Source organism: Arachis hypogaea, chromosome 6 (assembly GCF_003086295.3).
Source record: "Arachis hypogaea cultivar Tifrunner chromosome 6, arahy.Tifrunner.gnm2.J5K5, whole genome shotgun sequence".
Classification (NCBI taxonomy): domain Eukaryota; kingdom Viridiplantae; phylum Streptophyta; class Magnoliopsida; order Fabales; family Fabaceae; genus Arachis; species Arachis hypogaea.
Genome location: NC_092041.1, coordinates 114,675,397 through 114,697,768, shown reverse-complemented (window position 1 = coordinate 114,697,768; position 22,372 = coordinate 114,675,397). Strand labels below are relative to the sequence as shown.

The 22,372-nt window shown below is 35.1% G+C and overlaps 6 protein-coding genes and 4 non-coding genes across 14 annotated transcripts; 8 read left to right on the top strand and 2 right to left on the bottom strand.

Moving 5' to 3' along the window:
• The first annotated feature begins 1,099 nt into the window (after positions 1-1,099).
• Positions 1,100-1,917, top strand: LOC112755963 (small ribosomal subunit protein eS28). Of its 2 annotated transcripts, none has more exons than XM_025804321.3 (2): positions 1,100-1,199; positions 1,534-1,917. In XM_025804321.3, exon 2 carries the CDS (start codon positions 1,535-1,537, stop codon positions 1,730-1,732), a length of 198 nt encoding a protein of 65 aa, XP_025660106.1. In that variant the 5' UTR covers positions 1,100-1,199; position 1,534; the 3' UTR covers positions 1,733-1,917. The 2 variants fall into 2 exon arrangements, with proteins under 2 accessions (XP_025660106.1, XP_072053895.1); XM_072197794.1 differs by having other exon boundaries at positions 1,174-1,208.
• Positions 1,918-4,655: 2,738 nt separating this feature from the next.
• Positions 4,656-7,246, top strand: LOC112755962 (small ribosomal subunit protein uS7). Its single transcript, XM_025804320.3, has 5 exons — positions 4,656-4,738; positions 4,831-4,931; positions 5,114-5,385; positions 6,643-6,846; positions 6,978-7,246. Exons 2-5 carry the CDS (start codon positions 4,833-4,835, stop codon positions 7,030-7,032), a joined length of 630 nt encoding a protein of 209 aa, XP_025660105.1. The 5' UTR covers positions 4,656-4,738; positions 4,831-4,832; the 3' UTR covers positions 7,033-7,246.
• Positions 5,576-5,658, top strand: LOC112762060 (small nucleolar RNA Z102/R77). Its single transcript, XR_003182419.1, has one exon. It is a non-coding gene; the product is annotated as a small nucleolar RNA Z102/R77 (small nucleolar RNA).
• Positions 5,831-5,914, top strand: LOC112762058 (small nucleolar RNA Z102/R77). Its single transcript, XR_003182417.1, has one exon. It is a non-coding gene; the product is annotated as a small nucleolar RNA Z102/R77 (small nucleolar RNA).
• Positions 6,083-6,164, top strand: LOC112762059 (small nucleolar RNA Z102/R77). The gene has a single exon (XR_003182418.1). It is a non-coding gene; the product is annotated as a small nucleolar RNA Z102/R77 (small nucleolar RNA).
• LOC112762057 (small nucleolar RNA Z102/R77) lies at positions 6,310-6,391 on the top strand. Its single transcript, XR_003182416.1, has one exon. It is a non-coding gene; the product is annotated as a small nucleolar RNA Z102/R77 (small nucleolar RNA).
• A 1,658-nt stretch (positions 7,247-8,904) lies between the features above and the next one.
• LOC140173532 (uncharacterized) lies at positions 8,905-9,908 on the bottom strand. Of its 2 annotated transcripts, none has more exons than XM_072197792.1 (2): positions 9,541-9,908; positions 8,905-9,450 (listed from the first exon to the last, which is right to left on the bottom strand). In XM_072197792.1, the coding sequence occupies exons 1-2, from the start codon at positions 9,883-9,885 to the stop codon at positions 9,148-9,150; spliced, it is 648 nt and encodes a 215-aa protein (XP_072053893.1). In that variant the 5' UTR covers positions 9,886-9,908; the 3' UTR covers positions 8,905-9,147. The 2 variants fall into 2 exon arrangements, with proteins under 2 accessions (XP_072053893.1, XP_072053894.1); XM_072197793.1 differs by having other exon boundaries at positions 8,905-9,447.
• Positions 9,898-12,399, bottom strand: LOC112755960 (uncharacterized). The gene is made up of 2 exons (XM_029293921.2): positions 10,591-12,399; positions 9,898-10,497 (listed from the first exon to the last, which is right to left on the bottom strand). Exons 1-2 carry the CDS (start codon positions 12,382-12,384, stop codon positions 9,913-9,915), a joined length of 2,379 nt encoding a protein of 792 aa, XP_029149754.2. The 5' UTR covers positions 12,385-12,399; the 3' UTR covers positions 9,898-9,912.
• Positions 12,400-13,091: 692 nt separating this feature from the next.
• Positions 13,092-18,272, top strand: LOC112755959 (rhomboid-like protein 15). 3 transcript variants are annotated; one of them, XM_072197791.1, is made up of 13 exons: positions 13,092-13,255; positions 13,450-13,653; positions 13,771-13,936; positions 14,168-14,471; positions 14,851-14,883; positions 14,965-15,056; positions 15,136-15,209; positions 15,877-15,971; positions 16,064-16,133; positions 16,816-16,994; positions 17,304-17,355; positions 17,440-17,496; positions 17,878-17,964. In XM_072197791.1, the coding sequence occupies exons 2-13, from the start codon at positions 13,612-13,614 to the stop codon at positions 17,962-17,964; spliced, it is 1,251 nt and encodes a 416-aa protein (XP_072053892.1). In that variant the 5' UTR covers positions 13,092-13,255; positions 13,450-13,611. The 3 variants fall into 3 exon arrangements, with proteins under 3 accessions (XP_072053892.1, XP_025660102.1, XP_025660101.1); XM_025804317.2 differs by lacking the exon at positions 13,092-13,255 and adding an exon at positions 18,037-18,272 and having other exon boundaries at positions 13,258-13,653; positions 17,878-17,952; XM_025804316.3 differs by lacking the exon at positions 13,092-13,255 and having other exon boundaries at positions 13,258-13,653.
• Positions 18,273-18,809: 537 nt separating this feature from the next.
• LOC112755958 (uncharacterized) lies at positions 18,810-21,973 on the top strand. Its single transcript, XM_025804315.3, has 3 exons — positions 18,810-19,482; positions 19,566-19,720; positions 20,834-21,973. The coding sequence occupies exons 1-3, from the start codon at positions 19,379-19,381 to the stop codon at positions 21,652-21,654; spliced, it is 1,080 nt and encodes a 359-aa protein (XP_025660100.1). The 5' UTR covers positions 18,810-19,378; the 3' UTR covers positions 21,655-21,973.
• Positions 21,974-22,372: the final 399 nt, after the last annotated feature.

Here is a 22,372-nt window from a genome sequence, read left to right as displayed (position 1 = left end):
AAATGAGAATAAATTAAATTTTCATAATTTGTTATAGTTTATCACCAAACAGAATACAAGAACACAATTTTGTGTCTTTGTTCTTTATTTCTTGTCTTGTCCTGTTCTCAGAAAGAAACGCAGCCAACAGGTCAAAGACTAATCCGTTGCTGATTTGAGTTTTATTTAAGAGTTTGCCACTAGCTAATGATTTGCTGCATGCACAAGACAATATTCAAACTCCCCACACTTGCTTGATTTTTTATTACACATTGTTTGGTTTGATAGGAAATGGGTGGAAAGAAAATGGATGGAAAGAAAATGATATTTTTCTTTGTTTGATTATGAAGGAAAATAGGAAGGAAAGAAAATTTTTGTATGGGTCCCACTAAAAAAAATTTCTTTCCATCACAAGCAAGAAAATAAGAAGAAAAGTGCTATATTTTTGTGTTTCCAATACTGCCCTTAGTTATATTATTATTAGCAAATATTAATATAAATTTAGTTTTAATATATTATTATAATAAAAATTTATATTTAAATATTATATGTATTAGATAAATAATTTAAATCAAATATATAAAATTATAATATTTTATAATATTTATAAAATATAATAAAACATGAATAAATAAAAATATTTATACTTTATTTTATGATAAGGGTATTAATGTAATTTTATACTATTATGATTTTCTTTCTTCTCACTTTTCTTTCCATCCAAACAAAAGAAAATTTCTTTCTATTTTCTTTCTATCTATTTTCTATTCATCCAAACAACACACAAATAACTTAACTTTTCTTTTCATTTTCTTTCCTCTTATTTTCTTTCCTTCGATTTCTTTTCAACATCCAAACAAACCCTTAGTGTTACAAGGGTATTTTAGTGTTTTTCTTCTTTGGTTTCCAGTTTTTTTTTTTTTTTTTTGTCATTGAGTATTTTTGGTTTTTTATTTTTACTTGAATATTTTTGTTTAAAAATGCCATTTAACATGGACTAACCCTATGATCTTTTGGACCACAAAGTTAAATGGGCCTGGCCCAAAAACAGCGTTCGTGAAATGGGATCCAAAAAGCGATTATATAACAAGTCCAAAAAACAACGATTATATAAATAGCTGAAACTAGGGTTTATCTCACAACGGTGGAGCTGCAACAAGAACGAGAGAGCTTTGAAGCTTAGTGCCGCCTCCTTCTCCTCTTCCTCCTCCACCACGTTTGTGCGACAAGTTCGATTCTCCTCTTCCTTCTGTTATTCCTTTGATTTCTTCTTCCTTTATGGATACTATAGAATTTTAAATATAATCAATATAGTCTTAGAGTTTAATCCTAAATCTTGTAACATGAGAAAGCAATCTAATTTATGTTTGCAATAGCTGATCAGGTTCATTAGGGTTTCCGCTATTAATTCAGTTCTTTTCAAATAGATTGATCTTCCGTGAAATTTCTTTTTTTTTTTTTTTTTGCTTAGAAAAACCTGAATTACTTGTTACCATGTATAGAGTTAATTTTGCGAGCGCAATCGCTTCGAACCCTAATATTATGATTTTGCAGGATGGATTCTGGGATTAAGCATGCTGTTGTTGTGAAAGTTATTGGCCGTACTGGATCCAGAGGTCAGGTGACTCAGGTTAGAGTGAAGTTCTTGGATGATCAGAACCGTCACATTATGAGGAATGTGAAGGGACCAGTTAGAGAAGGTGATGTTCTCACCCTGCTTGAATCTGAAAGAGAAGCAAGGAGGTTGCGTTGAAGTGTTTTCTTTTGTTGCCTACAAATGCAGTCAAAGTAATGTTTTCTTTGATTTTTGTTAGTCAGTGAATCCCCAATTATAAGCTTTCTTTTTATGTTTTTATTGGACCTATTTTTCCATTTGAATTTTGGCTTAATGTGTATTAGATTTATATGAGAGTATGGATTAATGTGTTTTGATTTCTATATAGTGTGTTTTCATATTTAATTCTCGATCATACATGTGGCCTAAAGTCTTATATATCTATAACACAGCCATATAATGTAATGATTTTGTGACCCCCTGAAACAGTTCAATATCTTCAACCAGTTTGTATGGGTTTCAGTTTAGTAGTTCAATTTATTCTCTTATCTCAATCTTAGTCTTAACTCCTTACTATTCCTTTCGTGGGATTCAAGTTTTGAAAAATGGATTTGTCACTTAAGTGGATATAACATTAATTTGACAAAAGTGCTTTACGCATATTGATTTAAACAATTCTTTTGACTATAATCATTACCAGAATAAGTGAGAGTACAATAATTTAATTTGATGAATAATCAAACTTGATTAGAGTATCATAATATTTGTATGAGATGTCAATTTCTTCCATGTTATGATCTACATATCAATACATGCTTCGTATGCTAGTATTTTATATTTTGGGTAAAGTACTAAATTAGTTATCTACGTTTGAGCGAAATTCTGTTTTGGTCTTTAAGGTTTAAAGTGTCTTATTTGAATCTAAAAAAGTTTTATTTAACTTCAATTTAGTCCCATGAGGTCAAAGATAAATAATTAACAAAATGTCTTACATGGCAGTAGTATAAGAACAATGTTAATAATTTGGAGATTAAGTACAAGTTCTAGAGACACAAAATCAACTGTGATGCATCAATACATGTATTTAACATTTTTTTTAGTTTTATAGAAAATATTTCATTTTAATTATAAGAAAAATGATAAATAATGTATTGATGCATCCACGATTAATTTTGTGTTTCTGGAGTTTGTACTTATTTTCTAGATTATCGACTTTTTTCTTTTAGTTTGTACTTATTTTCTAGATTATCGACTTTGTTCTTTTAGTTATGTATGACATTTCGTTAATTATTTATTTTTGACATCCAGTGGGACTAAACTAAAACTGAATGAAACTTTTTTGGATTTAAATAGAACATTTTAAACTTTAAGAACTAAAGGGATTAATTTAATACTTTATCCTATATATTTTTATTTTCCTCCATTCCAAGTGTTAGCATGATAAATTGATAATAATGTTGCCTAGCTGGAATTTGTTCGAAGGCCTAAAGTGTTCAGGGTCAATATTGTAGAATTGGAATTAAAAATATAAGCGTTTCTTGTTTATTCCTTAAAAATATAAGTTGTTGAAAAATGTATTGTCATCATATCCGCCTAGTTACAATTCGGTTCTAACTTGAGATATAGTTAGGAAAATGGTTATATTTTAAAATTCGAAAACAGGAATCGAAAAAAGATTTATGTCTAAATAATGCCAAGTTATATATGTCTATAGGGTTGAATATTCCCAATGTTAGCTCGGTTTATAAAGATTTCCCCCAAAAGAGGATATAAAAATAGAAAAAATTTCAAGTGTACTAGGAACATTAATTTTTTAGTTGTTTTAACCGTTGATTTTAATTAATATATGATTTAAGTATCGTTTTTGTCCCCCAACGTTTGGGGTAAATCCTATTTGTGTCCCTAATGTTTAAATCGTCCTATTTGTATTCCTAACGTTTGTAAAAGTGATTCAATGTTATCCTGTCGTCAATTATACATAATGAGCGCTTGAAGTTAGAATACAAATGTCTGGGATAGAATCGATGATCTACTCCGAAAAATAGCTCATCAAATATTGAAACTAATTCCTACAACATTTACATAATTCACTTTTCTAGGGACATAATTGAATCTAAACACAAATAGTGTGTATAATATTAAAATCGAACACATTCAAGTGAGACTTAATTGAGAATGAATACATCCAAGTGAGAAATTGACAAATATAATCTGATTTGTTAGTATAATTGGTAGTAGGATAACATTGAATCACTTTTACAAACGTTAGGGATACAAATAGGACGATTTAAACGTTAGGGACACAAATAGGATTTACCCCAAACGTTGGGGACAAAAACGATACTTTACTCTTAATATATTATATATATTTTTTATAATTCAAATCAACAGTTAAAACAACTGAAATACGAGTGTTCCAATATGCTCTAATTTTGAGATATATCACTATATTCACTTTTTTTTATTTGAGTTAAGCGTCGTAATATCTTTTACAAATATTCATGTTATCGTGTTCAATTAGCTTACCGCTGAAGTATTCCTCAATAATCAATGAAAGAGTGACTATCTACCCTTTAATTTCCATTGTCTCACGACATTTTAAATTAATTTTTTATAGTAAAGTTTGTAATTAGATTTTTATATAATATTAAACTTTATAATACATCTTTTCTGGTTGTTATTTTTCATAAAAATACAATAGTTATAGAATATTTACTTTTAAAATATCCTATAATTCATCCAAACACAAAAACGAATATTTAAAAAGTATACATTCTTTTAGCAAAAAATAGTTAAAATGTTCTAATTAAAAATTCTAATATAAAAATTTAATTACAAATTTTCAAACCATAAAAATTTAATTAAGAATGTGATAAAACTATAATGAACTAGACAATAATCTTTTCACTCAAGAAGACCACCTAAACCCGGTAAGAAATTTTTAGGGTATAAGGTTGGTCTCTGTCTTGGGAAAAGCCATCTTATATGGGCCGACCCTATGATTTATCCACAAAAACAGTTGTTTGAAGTTTTTAAAACTTTAATGGGCCTAGCCCAAAAATGTTATTCCTTAAATTCTATACAGTTTTTGGGATTCAGAAAACGATTTTATAAATAGCTTAAAACTAGGGTTTATCACACTACAGCGGAGCTGCAACAAGAGCGAGAGAGCTTCGAAGCTTAGTGCCGCCTCCTTCTCCTCAAGTTCGTTACTCTTCTTCCTTCTCTGATTCCTTCGACTTCTTCGATTTATCTAACCCTAACTCACCCTATCTGTTGAACAATTTTCTCTTCAGCCATGGCTGCTGCTGCTGCTGCTGCTCCTCCTCCTACCGAAGTTGATTCCACACAGCTCGACGTTAAGCTTTTCAACAGATGGAGCTTCGACGACGTCCAGGTCCTCCATTCTCATTCCCTTCCGTTCTTGTTTTCCGTTTTCGATCTATTAGAATAATGTAGGTTCTGTAATGGCTTTTTTGAGTTGAATTTTGTTCTGTTATTACTACTATTTTGTATTTATAGGCATTAAACAATATCTGAAATGTTAGATTTGTTTTGGAATTCTGTTGTTGTATTCAGGTGACTGATATCTCCCTGGCTGATTACATTGGAGTCGCGCCGTCGAAGCATGCGACGTACGTTCCCCACACCGCCGGTAGGTACTCGGTGAAGCGTTTCAGGAAGGCACAGTGCCCGATCGTAGAGAGGCTCACTAACTCCCTCATGATGCATGGAAGAAACAACGGTAAGAAGCTTATGGCTGTTAGGATCATCAAACACGCCATGGAAATCATTCACTTGCTTACCGACCAGAACCCTATCCAAGTCATCGTTGATGCCGTTATCAACAGGTAGTGATTATTTGTCTGTAGATCTATGGATTTTTATTGCTATGGCTTACTGGATAAATTTGTTAATGGCTTAATGCTAGGCGAATGTGTAGTGCTGTGTGTGATGAAATTGCGGGAACTGAAGATAATTGTTCTTTATTTTTGCTGTTTTGCCTTAAAATTCTGCTTGGTATTGTGTTTTGGATTCGGAGAATGGAATGAGGATTATTTGTTTCCCTATTGGTTTGATTGCTTGAATGATGGCTATTTTGTATTAGCTCTATCTGACCATTCTCCTTGTCCATTATGCATCGTTTGATTTGAAACTTTAATGATATAAAATATTATCTTGTTAATTGACTGAAGAACAAAAGAGCATTAGTTTTTATGTAATGTTTTTCTCTTGATATGTTTTTATATGGACTGTTATAATACGTTTCTTTGTTTTAGTCTGATAGAATTGGGAGGATGAAATGATGTTTAGTTTTTTTCCCTATTGGTTTGATTGCCTCAATGATGGCAACTATGTATTAGCTCTACCTGATCATTCTCCTCACATCATTTGTTATTATTGCATAATTACTTAGTTGCAGTTGAAAATATATCTAGTTCTGAATTTGATGCGTTTTTATTTTAACTTTTTATGCAACTGGCCATTGTTTAAAATGGGTAATTTTTAAACAAAAAAGTTCAACCCGATATAATCTGTACTGCTGGAGAATCAAATGATGATTAATTATTTCCCTATTGGTTTGATTGCCTGGATGATGGCTTCTTGTATTAGCTCTATCTGATTATTCTCCACATAAAATTTGGTTTTGGATTTTGTTGTTATTACTTGGGAGATTGACTCTATTGCTTTTGTACTAGTGCATTCTGCTGTTATTTCTGTACTATGTGTAATTTTGAAATAAATTTCAACTTAATGAAACCTTTAGTACAGGAGAATGAAATGATGATTAATTGTTTCCCTATTGGTTTGATGGCCTGGATGATGGCATTTTGTATTAGCTCTATCTGATCATTCTCCTAAATTATACTAGTTCATGGGATTGTAGTTTTTCTCCCCTTGTCTGGGAAAATTTTTTGCTTTGTCATGATTGATTATGTAAAATTCTTCTGTGGAATACATTTTTTTTTAACTTTTAAATATGGGTTGTTGCTTGAATTTATTAAAGTGCTCACATTTCACCAAATTCATGTTTCAGCATTTTCATCAAAGAGAAATTCTTTGACACTATTAAAGCTGACTTATATGAATTCTATCTTCTTATTCAGTGGTCCTCGTGAAGATGCAACTCGTATTGGGTCTGCTGGAGTTGTTAGGAGGCAGGCTGTTGATATCTCGCCTCTTCGCCGTGTCAATCAGGCCATCTATCTTCTAACAACAGGTGCACGAGAAGCTGCTTTCAGGAACATTAAGACAATTGCCGAATGCTTGGCTGATGAACTTATTAATGCAGCAAAAGGTTCATCGAATAGGTAATCTATAATTTAAATCTATTAATATAATAGGTGCAATTCTTTGTCTGTGTAGTGACAGGAAAGTTACGTTATTACATTTACTCTTCATCATACACTAATGAATGCTGAAATTAATATTTCCATTTCAGCTATGCTATCAAGAAAAAGGATGAGATAGAGAGAGTCGCCAAGGCTAATCGTTAAGCCGCTTTTGGAAGTAGCCTTAGTGATGAGAATTATTTTGTTTTGTTTTTTCAGCATCATTTATTAAAAAGAGGTGTTATTCCCAAACAAGGTGGATATACTTTTGCGTATGGTCTTTACTCGCTATTATTTTGCTGGATTTACATGTCATGAACAATTTTGTTGCTTCGAGATTTTCGTTTCCAATGTCAGTAGTCTACTAGAGTTTCTTGCCCCTGCTTTCTTTAATTATTACGGAATTGTTTAGTTTATCCCCTGATGGATTTCAAACCTTGACCTAATTTTATAATCATAGTTGTTCCTGGAAAAAAAGTTCATCATTATATTGTGACATTAGGTGTGCCCATTGATTCATAATCATGTCGTTAGAATCAGAACTACAAGTTATAATAGCAGGAAACGAATAATCTCAAAGCAAATGCCTAATGACTTAACAATTAACTTAGTCTTTAATCTTACCACGTGTAACGAATTGCTCCCCAAGAGCACATAATAAATTTAAGTATCTAATCTGTTAATCAAAGTGGAAATTTAAAACATGGACTTTCAACTCAACAGATTGTTTTGTAACAACGTTTTCAATACAGGCTTATCGAGTGGTATAAGAAGTCTTTAAAAAAAGATGAGTTGCATAATTTCAGTTAAATTGACATTGATGTCATTTGATTGAAACTCATGTATAAATAAAAGTTGTCATATTTTCAATTTTTATTATTTATCAATAATTCAAAATAGTTTAACAGTAATTTGAATAATAAATAAAGCATTATTCCAGTGGTCGATGCTATAGATTAAAGTCTTAAGGGGTAAACTATTATTTTGGTCCCCTACGTTTGGGGTGAATTCTATTTTAGTCCCCAACGTTTAAACTGTTCTATTTAAATCCTAAAAAGATTTGATTTGCATCAATCAAGTCCTTCCGTTAAATGGGTGTCAAATTATTGACGCCGTGTCCGACGTGGCAAAGTTGGCAGTTTGCCTGTAGTTAACAGTTGGAATTGGAAGCAGGAAAAAAAAAAGAAAAATGAAATGCTGCCCAGTCCAATAAGTAAACCCTAATCCCCAAAGTTGAATCAAAATCGTCTGCTGAGAATGAGAATGGCTACCCAGTCGTCCTCCCAAGGTTCGCGTAGCAGCACCAAGAGTCGTGGGAGAAGGAGGACTTGCTTCTGTGGAGAGAGACCGGTATTGCGCACGTCATCTACAGCGGAGAACCCAGGAAGAAGATTCTGGGGCTGCGTCAACTTTCAGGTGAGTCTCATCTTTTCTGTCTCCTGTTTGAAAATAGCATTGGGTGTTAGTGTTTGAAGGATCTGAAGTGTTTGGTGTGTTCGTGCTGGTGTGTTCGTGTTGGTTTGGTTGAGAACAGATAGGAGATGGATGCGATTATTTTGCTTGGGCAGAGCCTGAAGGACAAGATCCACAAATTCAAAGACTGAAGAACAAAGCAAGCTCGTTGAAAGAAGAACTGCAGAAAGCTGAAAGGAAGTTTGCATTGGCACTTGGTGTTGGAATTGTTGGATGGATACTGGCTGGGCTGCTGCTATGTGATCGACTCAATTGATGTTTAGGGGGTTAGCATTTTGTTTATTTTTGCCATTCTGTTGTTGTCCCCTGGTTTGTAGGGAATGTCAATTGTTTAGGGATTGAAAAAATTGACATACAGTTGGGTGATAACAGTAATGTAAAGAGAATGAAATTTTTTTGTGGCTGTGTCTGTAAAGCCATTTGCTGTAAACATTGTAAGGTTTTTGATTGAAATGAATAGCAATGAGTTCCTGTATTGTGACATACATTATTTGGCTATGTACAAGTTTATTTCAGTTTTATCTACTAATAAAAACAAGGCTTAATTTGCCAATTCACATAACCTTTGCTGCTGAAAATTCATGTAATTCATTAGATAATGGAGAAGTCTTAAAGTAGCTTCTCTTAACCATAACAATATCCAAACAAGCCTTACATATAACCATGAAAAGGTAACAACACAAAAGAGATCAACATAACAGTAGTAGTCTTAAAGTAGGGTGTCTAAAGTATCACAGGGACATTAGTCCTTGGTCATTGACAGATTCATTACAAAACAGATGGAATCACTAAAATCTACTATGTTCTTCATCCCAATGCCTTCCAGGCCCTAGGTGGTATTTTTGCCATGAACCTCAGGGACCTCCTTGATGGGCTAGTGACTGTTGCTATTGATGGTTGTGGTTGACTGGCACTGCTGCTGCATCTAGCTCTCTTGGATGATGTCTGTGACTCCTGGCTTCCTCCAACTTGTGTACTGCTCTTCCTCTTTGGCTGAAGTCTTGTTGCTGGCTGTGTTGTTGTCTTGGCAGGGATCTTGTTGGATTTTGGAGTCCTAGTTGTGCCAGCCCCTTTCTTGGCCCCTTTCTTGGCTTGTGCAGTTGCATTCTGCTATAAACAGTAACAACAAATTGGGTTAATGGGATAGTATAAACATTCACATGTAAGGAATTGAAATCAAATTGACAACAACAACTTTACCTTTTTTGCTGCAGCCTCCATCTTACGTTTTCTAGGGCAGGTTCTTTTGTTGTGAGCAAGTGCAAAACAATATGAACATTTTTGTTGTTGTCCAGTCCTTGCTAACTTAGACAGTGGTCCATTGTTGCGTGGCTCATCACCAGTCTTGTTCCTCCTCAGTTTTGGGCGCCCTATTGGTTTCCTAAACACTGGTGGCAGCACATCATCATTCTCAGTCCGGGACCAGAGATTTGGTCCATTCAGTGGGTAGATTACATGTTGGTAGCAGTCCACGTAGGTCTGTTTCCTATAACACTTGTTGACATAGTTCTTAACATCTAGACACATTTTCCTAATGCAGCTCATGGCATGCTCACAAGGGTAACCTGTTAGTTAAAATTTTCTACAGGAGCACTCATGTAAGTTTAAGTCCACAACAAACTTGGCTCTATTACCCTGACTGCTAGACACTTCATATTTGTCCCTACCAGCATATATGGCCAGCCACTCCCCACCCTTATCAAACTCCCTTTCAATTTTCTTGTTTATTTTTGGCAATATTTCTCCGGCATATGTTACTATACTTTGCCTGTTATCAGACCACCTATTCATTAGATAAACCCTAATGTCTTCTAGCATGGAAACAATCGGTTTCTCTCTAGCCTCTACAATAACAGAGTTAAAACACTCACACATGTTGTTAACAAGTGTATCCACTCTAGGAAAATAATTAAACCTGGACTTGCTCCAATACTTGGCAGGGATCTCCATGAGATGATTATAAGCTCCTTGATCAACCTGCTGAATCTCCTTCATCCTCTTCTCCCATTCCTGGACATATGTTGCCTTTGCAGCCTTCCACATCATAATCTTTAGCTGAACACCTGGGAACCTTTTTCTGAAGTTGCTATATAAGTGCCTGACACAAAAACGGTGGTCTATGCCAGGCAGCAACTCATCAAAGGTTGGGATCAATCCCTTTGAAGCAGAATTTAAAAACATCACCAGTCAATAACAGCAAGACATGAATTAAAGAAAGAATTAATTACACAAGTTTAGGTTGAGAGTTACCTTTTGTTGGTCGCTCATGAATGTACACCATCTGATCTTATCAACTCCCAAATCATCACACAGATTCAACAAAAACCATCTCCACGAATCTTTCGTCTCTGCTTCAACAACAGCATAGGCAATTGGCAGAATCTGATCATTGGGGTCCCATCCAATTGCTGTTAGCAGTTGACCCCCATATGGAGTCTTGATGAAGCATCCATCAAGGCCAATCATGGGTCTGCACACCATGAAACTCCGTTTACAAGCTTCCAAGCAGATATAGATCCTCTGAAATCGTGGTCTCAGGTCCGTACCAGGAGGTGGTGTCTCTAGCTCAAATTCAGGAGGTCTCTCCACTTGTATCTGAACAGTGGACCCTGGATTAGACCTCAATAACTCCGCAGCATAGTCATAAATCCTCCTATATTGCTCTCCATAGGTACCATTTATTTCATCCAGGGCTTGCTGCTTCACTCTGGCAGCTTTGGTCATTGTGAGATCCACATTCCACTTGCTATGAGCCTTCTTTATCAAACTTCTCAACTTGATTTTCGGGTTTTCACAGATCTTCTTCATAAAAGCCTTACTTAGCCACTGAGAACTCATTATACCAATCTTGGTGGCCTTAGAGCATGTGTGTTTCTTGTAACAGCTTGTCAGTTGCCATGAATCCTCTCGCTTCATCTTATGGCAGTAAGCAAACCACTTGCAACCTTCTTTGCAAACAGCTTTGCACCGGTGGCTATCACACTTCGAGAACCATATTCCTCTGCCACTGTGCACGGCATAGCTCGTTACACATTCCTTAAAAGCATTCCTATCTACGTACATTGTCCCAACCTCCCATTTATACTCCTTCATATTCTTCAATCCCTTATACACCGGGTACCTCCTGAACAAGGGATCCCCTTCATCATCACTTACAGGGACATCCCACAACCCCTCACTGTCATACCCATCATCCTCATCCCTTAATCCAGCAGCCACCACTTGCTCTTTACCCTTATTAACACTGCCACTTTGCTCTCCTTGTTCTCTCTCAGTTGGAACACTCTGTTTCGGCCTTTGAGGATCTTTTGTAGTTGTGACTTCAACATCATACAAACCCCCATCAGCATTCCAATCATCATCGCTGTCATCAAATGCAACATGCAGATCAGTATCTCCAGAGCTATTTTCACTCCATTGTTCATCACTGTCCCCCTCATCATCAATTCCTGGCTGGTAGTCATCATCCTCAGATTCTTCATCACCTGAGAAATCTGACCCCTCTGACCTCTCTTCATCACCATCCTCCAGCACATCATTCTGGGCTTTTGTCACCACATTGGGCTTCTCACCCACCTTGGCCTGAGCAACAGATTGGGCCTTGTGCAACTGGGCCTTGTGCAACACAATTGGACCAGGCCCAATAGTGTCTGCAGTGGGTGCAGCAGCCTCATCACCATCTATCTCTTCAATTTCCTCAATAGTGCAGCCTTTCCTAGTAGTAGCAGCAGCATCTTTGTGAACAACAAAAAGCTCCACCATGTTGTCCCTCATTCCAATTCTAGCCATGTCCATGGCATCCTTGTCTGTGTGAAGCATCCTCAACCCTACATCTGTTTCATCGTTCAGAGACTTATACCACATTGCAGCGATATTCTCTATCACATATCCCTGTTCGAGCACTATCTCCATAGCCTCGAACCTGCTCCACCTATCTTCATCACAGTAGTCCACTATCGAAGTCTCACCCCCCACATAGTGTAAAGGTTCACCATCAAACCCGAACTTTCCCCCATGGTGTATCTTGACACTAAAATAGCTCATCTCTCGACCAAACTGTTACACAAACACAATACACTTCATAAAATTCTCACATTGACCAACAACAACAGAAATGCATAAATAAAATCACTAGGGCAAAATAAAGACTTCCAAAACAGAACAAGAAACGAATATGAAACTACAAAACAAAACAATCACACATCAACATACATCATTACATATAAACCCGCATTAAGATGAAAACCAAATGGGTTCATAAGATTTGACAATGGAATACCTGACACGATCTTCTCCCGGAAAGCAACGGTTTCAAACTCACTGCTGCTGTGGAGCTTAAACGTAACTGAACGACAATGTCACTTCTCTGGCTGCGAATCGCAATCTTTCAGTGACTAGTGGTAGAGTTTCTGGCTTTTCCTCTGCGTTTCGTGCTTCACAAGAAGAAGAAGAAGTAGAAGAAGAAGAGTCAGGGTAAGCAGCATGCGTTATGTCCAAGGGCGGGAAGGCTTACACGTTTACTAACCACTATCAACTCTTCCTTGCCACGTCGGACACGGCGTCAATAATTTGACACCCATTTAACGGAAGGACTTGATTGATGCAAATCAAATCTTTTTAGGATTTAAATAGAACAGTTTAAACGTTGGGGACTAAAATAGAATTCACCCCAAACGTAGGGGACCAAAATAATAGTTTACCCAAGTCTTAAGTGTAATAAATGCTTTTTTCTTTTCATAATTAGTCTTGCTTTTATTTACCTCTTTCAACTCGTTTAGTTTGGTCGCTTAATTTTCCCTCTCTTTTGCAATGTAACTAACTTTGAGAAGAAAATTTCGCCCAAGATTTAGCAGTTGGCAAACCTCAGAATTCTTCTGTTTCAAATACACTTTTAAGTACCTATGTATTCAATAAGGTAATAGAAACCTGTTTCTTAAATATTGTCTTATGAGCAATGCTTAGCAAAATTATTGTTAAAAACTTAAAATTGTAAAAATTAAAATTCCTTGACTTGAATAAAAAGTTTCGACGAGTTTAATAAGGTTTATTTTCTTAAGACGAGGTAAACTACGATTAATTAATTTAATTTGCCTATTTGAAACATATTAGAAAGTTGGTAAGCGTACGAGGCTTCTGGAATTGTTTGCAGTTGGATCAGATCCTCCGTACGCAACCACGAAGCAAGGAATTGAATTTCACAGATTTGAGAAGCTGAATCACGAAATCAGCAACTGAACTCTACAAACAACTCAAACTTGTTTACTTTAGTGCATGCCACGACCCAGAAACATGCGACCCAATATCGTTTCTGAGGTTACCTCTTCTCTCTTCCATTTCTTCCTCTCAATTTCAAATGAATTAGGTTTTGATTTCAAAAATTATTAGCCAATGTGGTAGAATTTGTAAAATTGATATACTTGGTGGACGCAGGCTGGGGTTTCTACTAGGCTGAATCAATATTGGGAAAGCATTCCGTTCCTCACTTCTGCTATTGTGGTTCTTTGTGGAATTATTTACTTGGTTTGTTTATTGGTTGGATATGATTCATTTGCTGAGGTATGCTTTTTGCCGTCTGCTGTTGTATCACGTTTTCAAGGTAAATCATTTTGCTTCGAATCGTTTTGTATTTTATTGATTGGATAAAGCTTAGAGTCAGTTAATTGATTTAGTGGCTTTTTGAATTCTCAGCTTGAACATGTTAAATTCAATTCTAGAAGGTAGTATAGGCTTGGCTTTAATTCTGTTGCTGTAATATTGTTTCTCATTTGTGGTTGCTTACATGTTATGATTTTCGGATGGCTTTGCTTTGTTTCTGTTTTGCATGCAGTTTACAGGATTTATACCTCCATTCTTTTTCATGGTTCACTGCTTCATGTTCTCTTCAACATGATGGCCTTAGTTCCCATGGGATCTGAGATGGAGAGGGTCATGGGTTCAGTTCGCCTGCTATATGTCACGATTTTGTTGGCCACGAGCAATGCTATATTCCACATTCTCGTAGCACTGCTGGTGGCACACAATCCTATTCAATCGTCGGAATACTTCATGAATGAGTGTGCTATAGGCTTCTCGGGAGTTCTGTTTTCCATGATTGTTATAGAGACAAGCCTGAGTGGAGCTCAATCTCGGAGGTTGGTTATATAAATATTGCTGGTACAGGGCATTAACCACTATTGAAAAAGTCAGTTTAATATGTTAGTAATCACCTTTTCCTGTAAGATAATTTGGTTGAAACCACATATAGGGATATACTTATGCTACTTAAAATCAGATAGGAATATTATCATGGAGTAGAAATGATGCTAATGAGATTTAGATACCAAGTGTAACTATGACATCTATATTGTTTTATAAATAGTCACAACCAATTTAGATGGAAATGTTTTTTCCTCACTTGTTTTTCACCATAAAGACAGTATACACTTGATATATCATATATCTGATATCTTAACATCTGAACTTATTGGCGTTTGCTAGTGAATTTATTAACATTCTATTTGAATTCTGCAGTGTTTTTGGCTTGTTTAACGTCCCGGCGAAATGGTGAGCATGATTTTTATTTTTGGGATGATTGCTTCATCTTGTTGATTCACTTTTATGAAAAATTGGCAATTTCTGCTTTAGGTATCCATTCCTTTTGCTAGTGGTGTTCCAGCTTCTCATGGAGAATGTCTCACTTCTTGGACACCTTTGTGGCATTATATCTGGGTTTGCATGTCAGATTTCACTATTTCTTTTTTTAGCATAATGAGTGGTTCAACTCAGGTTTTTATATTGCTGTGTTTAAATTTTCAGATACATATGGCTTGTTCAATATCCTAATACCTGGGACATCTTTTTATTCTTCCATTGAAGCTTCATCCTTGCTTGTACGTATCTTTATATGTCTGAGCTTTTTGTTTCCATTTATTGCCAGTTTGCTGTCTATGTGTTTCTGCTATCTGTCCATGTTACAACAAGTTGTAACTTTTATGTTCAAGAGGAGTTGGTAATAGTTTTGTTATACCAGGTGTGCATGTATGTATTAGCTTGCATTATTCTGTTAAATGATTGGACTTAGCAAACTTATTTTTATTCTCTTGATATGTGACTTGCTTCCTATATTTCCTTCTATTATCGAACATGAAATGTGTTTGACGAATTTGTCTGGCACTGCTTTGCTTGATTGGTGAACTGATGTTGAAGATCTTTGGTATGCTAAATTAATTCATATAAACACAATGTTTCAGCAAATATTGGTTGATTCTATTGTAGCAACAAAAAGTACTCGAGTAATTACTAATGTAATTCTGAACCTTATATTGCCTCAATTAACTACTTGATTGAATTGATGACATGGATTGATGCACTGAGAAAGTTATGATGGAATTGTACTATAAAACATCTGCATTAAATCTTGGTTTCATCCATATTTTTTTGTTTTAAATTAACAGAAAAATAGAAAAAGCATCAAATAGACATTCACCTCATGAAAATATATGCGTACATGCGATATATGTTAACCTTTATTTGTGTCTATGTCCTATTGACTTTCAGTCATCGTGTGTGAGACGTCCTAAATTTATTGTTTGCACTGGTGGAAATACTTCGGGTTATATCCCTACACATACAAGCCGAAATTCAACTTCTGGGTAAGTACTACGGTTTCCAGTTTTCACATTGCACCATGCCAGTGGAACTGGTGTATACTAAGCCTTGATTTAAATCTATGCTTTCTTGGCAGTGGAATACTTTCTGGAAATGTTTGGAGAAACCTATCATCATTGATGCCGCAAAGAGAAGTGTCTGCACAGGTATGCTAGTTATGTTGTCTTAGGTGTGCCAGTGGACTACTTGCTTGTTGGCATGAGCTTGGTTGCTATCTGAATATAAGTATGAAGTTGTGCAGAGTTCATGTGTGCATTATGTAAAAACAATGCAGTGAACAATCATTGTTTCGTATAATACATGTTTATTATAGGCTTAACAGTCTGTGTCAAAACTAGTCTGACTTTATTTACTTCCCGCAACTCTTTCAGTCACTTGATTTTTCCTTCTCTTTTGTCGTGTAACTAGTTCTTGAGAGGAGAATTTTCCCAAGATTTAAATCAGCTGGCAAAACTCAGATAGATTCCTTTGTTTTCAAATATTATTTTTATCTTATAGTTGACTTCTGATTATATATAAGATGATTATGTACTTTTCTTATCTTCAGAAGTTTACTTCATTATTGGGAATGTGTGAAATGTTACATACTTGCTTGAATGAACAATTCTAATTAGGAAGAACTAAATTGGGTTTCTTCTCTCATAAGAAAGAAGTTATTTTGTTGGGGCTATGTCAAATTGGATTGTGATGTTGAAAGCTTAAACTGTAGTATACCTGACCACTTTCTCTACCCTCAATACAAGTTGTTGTCCATTGCTAGTTTCTCTATCCATTCATGGCCATGTTATTCTCAATAAAATTTAATTGTATTCGGTTGATACCTTGAAGCCAACTGAGGACAGTAGGTTCCCTGGGAGGGGAAGGGCCCTTGGTTCTGGTCAAGGTCAAGCAGCTTCTGCTCTAAATTCAGATTCAAGTCTTCAAGCTAGACTCTTGGATAATAGCAGCCCTGATCAACCTTTAGAGTCATCTGCTCACAGCACTGCTCAACAGTTATCAGGAGGAAGGTATGAGAGATAGTGTTGAGCATACTTGATAACTTATGGTGGTTGCTTTATAAGCAAAATTTCAATATGCTGACTGCAATCATTTTGTGTCAATACTAAGATGCTTATGGTGTTAAATGTTTGATAATTTTAATATTGCCCTTTACTCTCAACATGAACAATTATGAATGTAAATGGGAACTATGCCAAAATCAAATTACAATGTTTCTCGCTTGGGCCGATTAGTGATTACTATTCTATATTGGGAAGTTTGTGTTGTTGAGTGTTGACCTGTTTGAATGTTCACTTTATTTTTCCAATTCAATTCAGGAATTCAGCTGGTAATGTAGCAACAGTGGCTGCTAATGTTCCACAGCATCAGGTCCCTTTACATTCCATTGTTACTAATCCTATTTTCTTGTGCTTCATTTGGGTATTTGATATTCATTATGTGGTTCATCTGCAGGGTGCAGCTGCTTCAGAAGAGGAGATTAAGAAACTGGTATCAATGGGCTTTGACAGGGTAAAAAACTATTTCTAATTCTTTTCCAAGATCAAGAAAATAACCTGAAACTTTGTGGCATAATTATATTCACACGTCTGAGAATAAGGTTATGAGATCAATTGTTTAATGTTATCTGTTGTTCAATCTTGGTCTGCCTCTCATATTTATTGCTGGTCTCAAAAATAAGTTCAATCTACTTTTTGACCTAAAGAAAGAATCTGGTTGAACAATATGTGGTGCTGTTGAGTGTTGTCAGGTCATATATGTAATTAAATAACTAACCATCATATTATATTCTCAAATTTGATGAGGTGTGATTCGGATTATGTGCACCAAATGTAGATTAAACCCTACAAATAAGTTCTTTTTATTCATGCATTTGTATTTGGCTGCTTTCAGACACAGGTGGAGGTAGCACTGGCAGCTGCTGATGGTGATCTTAATGTGGCAGTGGAAATACTAATGAGCCAGCAGGTCCTAATCTAATTCACTAATTTAATTTCCTGTTTTATTGAACTTCTTGATTATTTTATGGACTCCTCCATTTTCAAATTTCAGGGTTAAAATTGCAAGGCTGTTTATGTTGGATTCTGAGAGAGACTTGGCTAACACTGTTAATTGATTATCTTACTTATCTCTTTTCATTTCAAACACTCTGTAATCATGGACTCTACTACCACTAACATTTGACTGAAAATCATGCTAACACCAATTAGCGGAGTTGAACATATGTAGACAGTATACAAAGGTTGGATATGATGTTTTCCTTCAAGAGAAGATTGTTTATAGCCAAATTATGAGCCAGTCTTTTTGTACAATTATGATTTCCATTTCAGTGAATAGTTTTACTTATCTAAATTAAATTAATAGAAGCAGAAACTAACCTATTAGTAAATAAGTTATTTACCATTGTTGAACATTTTGAGTTTTATTTATATTAGTTAATTAGTATTTGAGTTTGGCCATCTCAACAGAGAGCTCTTAACTGTAAAATAAATAAATAAATAACAAACCATAGAGAGCTCTTAAAAGATGTTGGTCTCATAATATAATGCTTAAAGTTCTATATGGGAAACTACAAAAATAATATCTTGACAAAATTAATCTCCAAATATAAAAACGACAAATAAATTTCTATAGCTGATTGAATGAGAATTACTCTATGAAGCAAGGACACTTTACTGAGTTGTCGTGTCGGTGTGTCGGACACATTTTGGATACGACATTCGCCGACACTTGTCCGATACACGTGTCTGCTGTATCCAACCGTATCTTAATAAAAAATAAAAAATTTTTTTCCGGACACACTTGGACACACCTAAATATTATCACGTGTTGGCGTGTTCAGTCTTATTCTTAACATATATTCTTGAAATAAATTTAGATATAGTATATATTGTTATTTATTAAAACAAAAAAATATTTTATATTTTATATGTATGCGTGTCTCCGTATTTTATAAGATTTTAAAATTTACGTGTCAGCGTGTCCCGTGTCGGTATCCGTGTTGTGCATCATAGGAATTACTCCTCTTCCAGGTTTTTGGGATCTTCAATATACTGTTAATCAGCTTGATGTAATTTCTAAAGCATGCTGCAGCCGGCAAGTTCCTTCATTGAAATTTCCTTTCTCTTTTAATTATTCTAAAAAAAAAAAATCTCATTTGCTGGACCCTATTTATGATGTAGCAATGGTCCCATTTAATTGTGGACAGACATGAATCTCAAGTTTCAATGTAATTTTACTACAAAAAACGTCATTCCTTACATTACACGATGATGTTACAACACGGTTGACTAGACTTACATTCCCATTCTCCATTCTCCATTCACCTTCTTCTCATTCCACTTTCTTTTCATATTTGCCTTTACAGTTTTCATATCCTTTACTTACTCACAATATGAGTATTAGTTTTGAGACATTCACGTGGAAAATCCAAAACTTCTCTAAACAGAACACCAAGAATCTACAATCCAAGGCTTTCCGTATAGGACATCATAAATGGTAGTAGTACACTTCTTTAATGTTAATTACTACAACTCTTTTAATTTCGTTAATTATGGTGTGCTTCTTAATTATCTTAACAGGAGGATCCGTTTGTATCCATTAAGGAGGGACGTTAACCATTTCTCGTTGTATTTGATGGTTGCGGATTCTCTACCGGCTTATGGTTGGAGCAGAACCACATATTTCAAGTTGGTTGTTACAAATCAGGTTGATGCCAACAAGTCAATTGTAAAGGGTACACACATCCCTTTGTTTTATTTTCTTGTCCAACTTTTTGATCCATGTTATGTGCTTTGTCACTATATACCTACTTAAGAGTGGAACAACTTTGGCTATTTAGTGTGAATCCTTTAGTTGGAATACTTGAGATTTGGGAGATAGAACAATAGAACTAAAACGGTAACAAGAAAGATTAGAGAATATAATAATGCAACTCTTCAAGGCGCGTACTACATGCACTTTTTTTTAGGCTTAATTCGTCCCCACCAGTTTAATATGGTGTGCAAAATGAGTTACTGGTGAATTTCTTGCAAGATACAATGAAGAATACTTGACTTGTTTTTGTACTCACACCGTCAAACCTTATATCAAATGATAATTTACATAATGATATTTTCTATTCTTTCTTCTACGTACAAAGAAAGCGTTGAGATAGAGTTACACAAATAGTAAAAAAGGAAAAGTATAGGTAGATAATGAAAATACTAAACAATGTGAACAATGGATATGTCAGATGTTCAATTCAATAGGTATGCAGATGATTATGTTCATTATTTTTAATTGGATGGTTATTTCTTTTAATTCGATTTACTCATGCACAATTAACAATGGCTGGATGTTCAATTCACTGGGTGTGCAGATGGTTAAGGTTTAGGAAATAATTGGGGGTGGAGTATTTTTTTACTTTATTAGGTCAATTCTAGAGCTCATTGTTCACATTGTTTACAAAAATCATTGTCTACCTAACAAAACCGAAAATAAGATAAGGAGAATTTATGGGCACTAAGTATAAGCAACATGCAACAACCTACTTATAAATAAAAACATTTATTTCAGAAGATATAACTATTCAATGAGTTACAATCTCTTAATAAGTTGCAATTTTTGAATAAGTCACAACTTCACGAAGAGATGTAACCTTTTAAACATAGCTTTTCACATTTAGATTTCCAAACTTTGTTGAAGCAATTTTTCAAATTGGGATTGGCCATTTGTCATCTTACAAGAAATATTTGCTAGACTCATTCGTTTGTGTACACTCAACAACAGAAAATGTATCTATCACTCATGATGTTATTTTTATTGGATCATGGAAGTTTAACACCAGATGTTTGTAAAATTTCCCCAGAGACTCAGCAGAAGTTCAATGGAGGAAATCGCAGTTGGGGCTCAACATTCCTTACCCTGAGTGACTTCTATGATCCTAACCAAGGGTATCTAGTCAATAACACATGTATCATTGAAGCTCATGTTTGTGTCTCCGATGTTCCGCCTCATGCTATCAAATTAAGAAAAACCAGTAGTAGCATTAGTCCAGCAAGTGACTCTATCTCTATCTTGCTTGATGATCAAGAAACAGAATCAACAGATGGGAGCGAGACACTTACTTCCGCGACCTGCAGGTCTAGTCGAACCGAAGATGAAGATGAATGTTCAGATTTAACACTAAAGGACATCATAAATTTGGACAGTTTGGGTAAAGAAGAAGCATCTTTTTTTCCATTGGTGGAAGATGCCTGCATGTGGCATCCTGATCTAATACAGAGCCAGAGGAACCGAAGCGAACGATTCAAAATATGGGCATTCACATCTTTAGGCCAAGTTCTGCATTTCCTCAAGACAAGCAAGGTGAAGGACATGGATGAAGATGGATGTAATTATCTGAAAGGTTTATGGGAGGAGCTTGTTAGGTCCTCAGGATTCAACTTAACTTGGTTGGAGCCTTATGTTCAATCTGCACTGGGAATGAAGTCTCATTTGGAAAGAGCAGCGGGTATGGATGATTTAAGGGACAATGTGGTTGCCATTGAGATCAAGATGAAGAATCTGAGGGGAGAACTTGCTGCTGCAGAAGCTGAGTTTGTGGAAGCAAGGAAAGCTTTGGCTGAGGCAAGAAAAGGTTACAAAGAGATAGATATGAATGATGTGTTAGGCTATTCCATGTTTTAGGAAAACAATAGTGTTATTTGGACCCTCTTCATTCCTTATTCATCCACTTTTAGTCCCAAATCATGGTGGGAGATAGAAAATTTAGCTGCCTATTTCCTTGTATATTGTATGATATGGGATTGACTTCTACATTCGGATCCATTTGCACCAGGCGTAATCAATGTCGAAATTTAGAAGCCGGACTATGGTGGTTCCTGCGTCAACAGGACCGCCATAGAAGCCGGACTACCATTAACCATGTAACTTACCTCTGGCATGCTGAAAAATACACAGGACAATCTATTCTTAATAAATAAAAGTAGATACATAAGTTTACTCACATTACTTTGAAGCTATTTCTCTTCTTCTACTAACGCCATGTCAGCAGCAACATTGCTTATTTGGCAAAATGTTAGAATCAACTACTCAAAACTTGTCAAATCAACTATTATTTTCAAATCAACAAAAAATAAAATATACAAAAAAGAAAACTAAAAAATACAATACAATAAATTTTTAACGTATAAATACATTGAATCCATATTCCTATATTTATTATATCTTACCGTTATAAACAATTATAATCCCAACAATTAATTTATTAACTTACTAAAGGTAATAAATATTCATACTACAAATGTCATAATAATATTATTAATTATAATAAATTTTACGTTACAAGTATTCAAATTCCATACTATTTGAACTACTTATATAAGTCTCTTAGCACTGTTCTTTC

What these genes read in the sequence shown, in the direction of transcription:
- LOC112755959 (XM_072197791.1), top strand. Translation starts at nt 13,612, where the DNA reads ATGCCACGACCCAGAAACATGCGACCCAATATCGTTTCTGAG. An exon ending in CATTATATCTGGGTTTGCAT is followed by an intron (nt 15,057 to 15,135) that starts GTCAGATTTCAC and finishes TTAAATTTTCAG; the next exon opens with ATACATATGGCTTGTTCAAT. An exon ending in CAACAGTTATCAGGAGGAAG is followed by an intron (nt 16,995 to 17,303) that starts GTATGAGAGATA and finishes AATTCAATTCAG; the next exon opens with GAATTCAGCTGGTAATGTAG.
- LOC140173532 (XM_072197792.1), bottom strand. Translation starts at nt 9,885, where the DNA reads ATGAGCTGCATTAGGAAAATGTGTCTAGATGTTAAGAACTATGTCAAC. An exon ending in TGGAGGCTGCAGCAAAAAAG is followed by an intron (nt 9,451 to 9,540) that starts GTAAAGTTGTTG and finishes TACTGTTTATAG; the next exon opens with CAGAATGCAACTGCACAAGC.
- LOC112755958 (XM_025804315.3), top strand. Translation starts at nt 19,379, where the DNA reads ATGAGTATTAGTTTTGAGACATTCACGTGGAAAATCCAAAACTTCTCT. An exon ending in CGTATAGGACATCATAAATG is followed by an intron (nt 19,483 to 19,565) that starts GTAGTAGTACAC and finishes TTATCTTAACAG; the next exon opens with GAGGATCCGTTTGTATCCAT. An exon ending in CAACAAGTCAATTGTAAAGG is followed by an intron (nt 19,721 to 20,833) that starts GTACACACATCC and finishes AAATTTCCCCAG; the next exon opens with AGACTCAGCAGAAGTTCAAT.
- LOC112755963 (XM_025804321.3), top strand. Translation starts at nt 1,535, where the DNA reads ATGGATTCTGGGATTAAGCATGCTGTTGTTGTGAAAGTTATTGGCCGT.
- LOC112755960 (XM_029293921.2), bottom strand. Translation starts at nt 12,384, where the DNA reads ATGAGCTATTTTAGTGTCAAGATACACCATGGGGGAAAGTTCGGGTTT. An exon ending in TCATGAGCGACCAACAAAAG is followed by an intron (nt 10,498 to 10,590) that starts GTAACTCTCAAC and finishes TCTGCTTCAAAG; the next exon opens with GGATTGATCCCAACCTTTGA.
- LOC112755962 (XM_025804320.3), top strand. Translation starts at nt 4,833, where the DNA reads ATGGCTGCTGCTGCTGCTGCTGCTCCTCCTCCTACCGAAGTTGATTCC. An exon ending in GGAGCTTCGACGACGTCCAG is followed by an intron (nt 4,932 to 5,113) that starts GTCCTCCATTCT and finishes TGTTGTATTCAG; the next exon opens with GTGACTGATATCTCCCTGGC. An exon ending in GTTGATGCCGTTATCAACAG is followed by an intron (nt 5,386 to 6,642) that starts GTAGTGATTATT and finishes CTTCTTATTCAG; the next exon opens with TGGTCCTCGTGAAGATGCAA.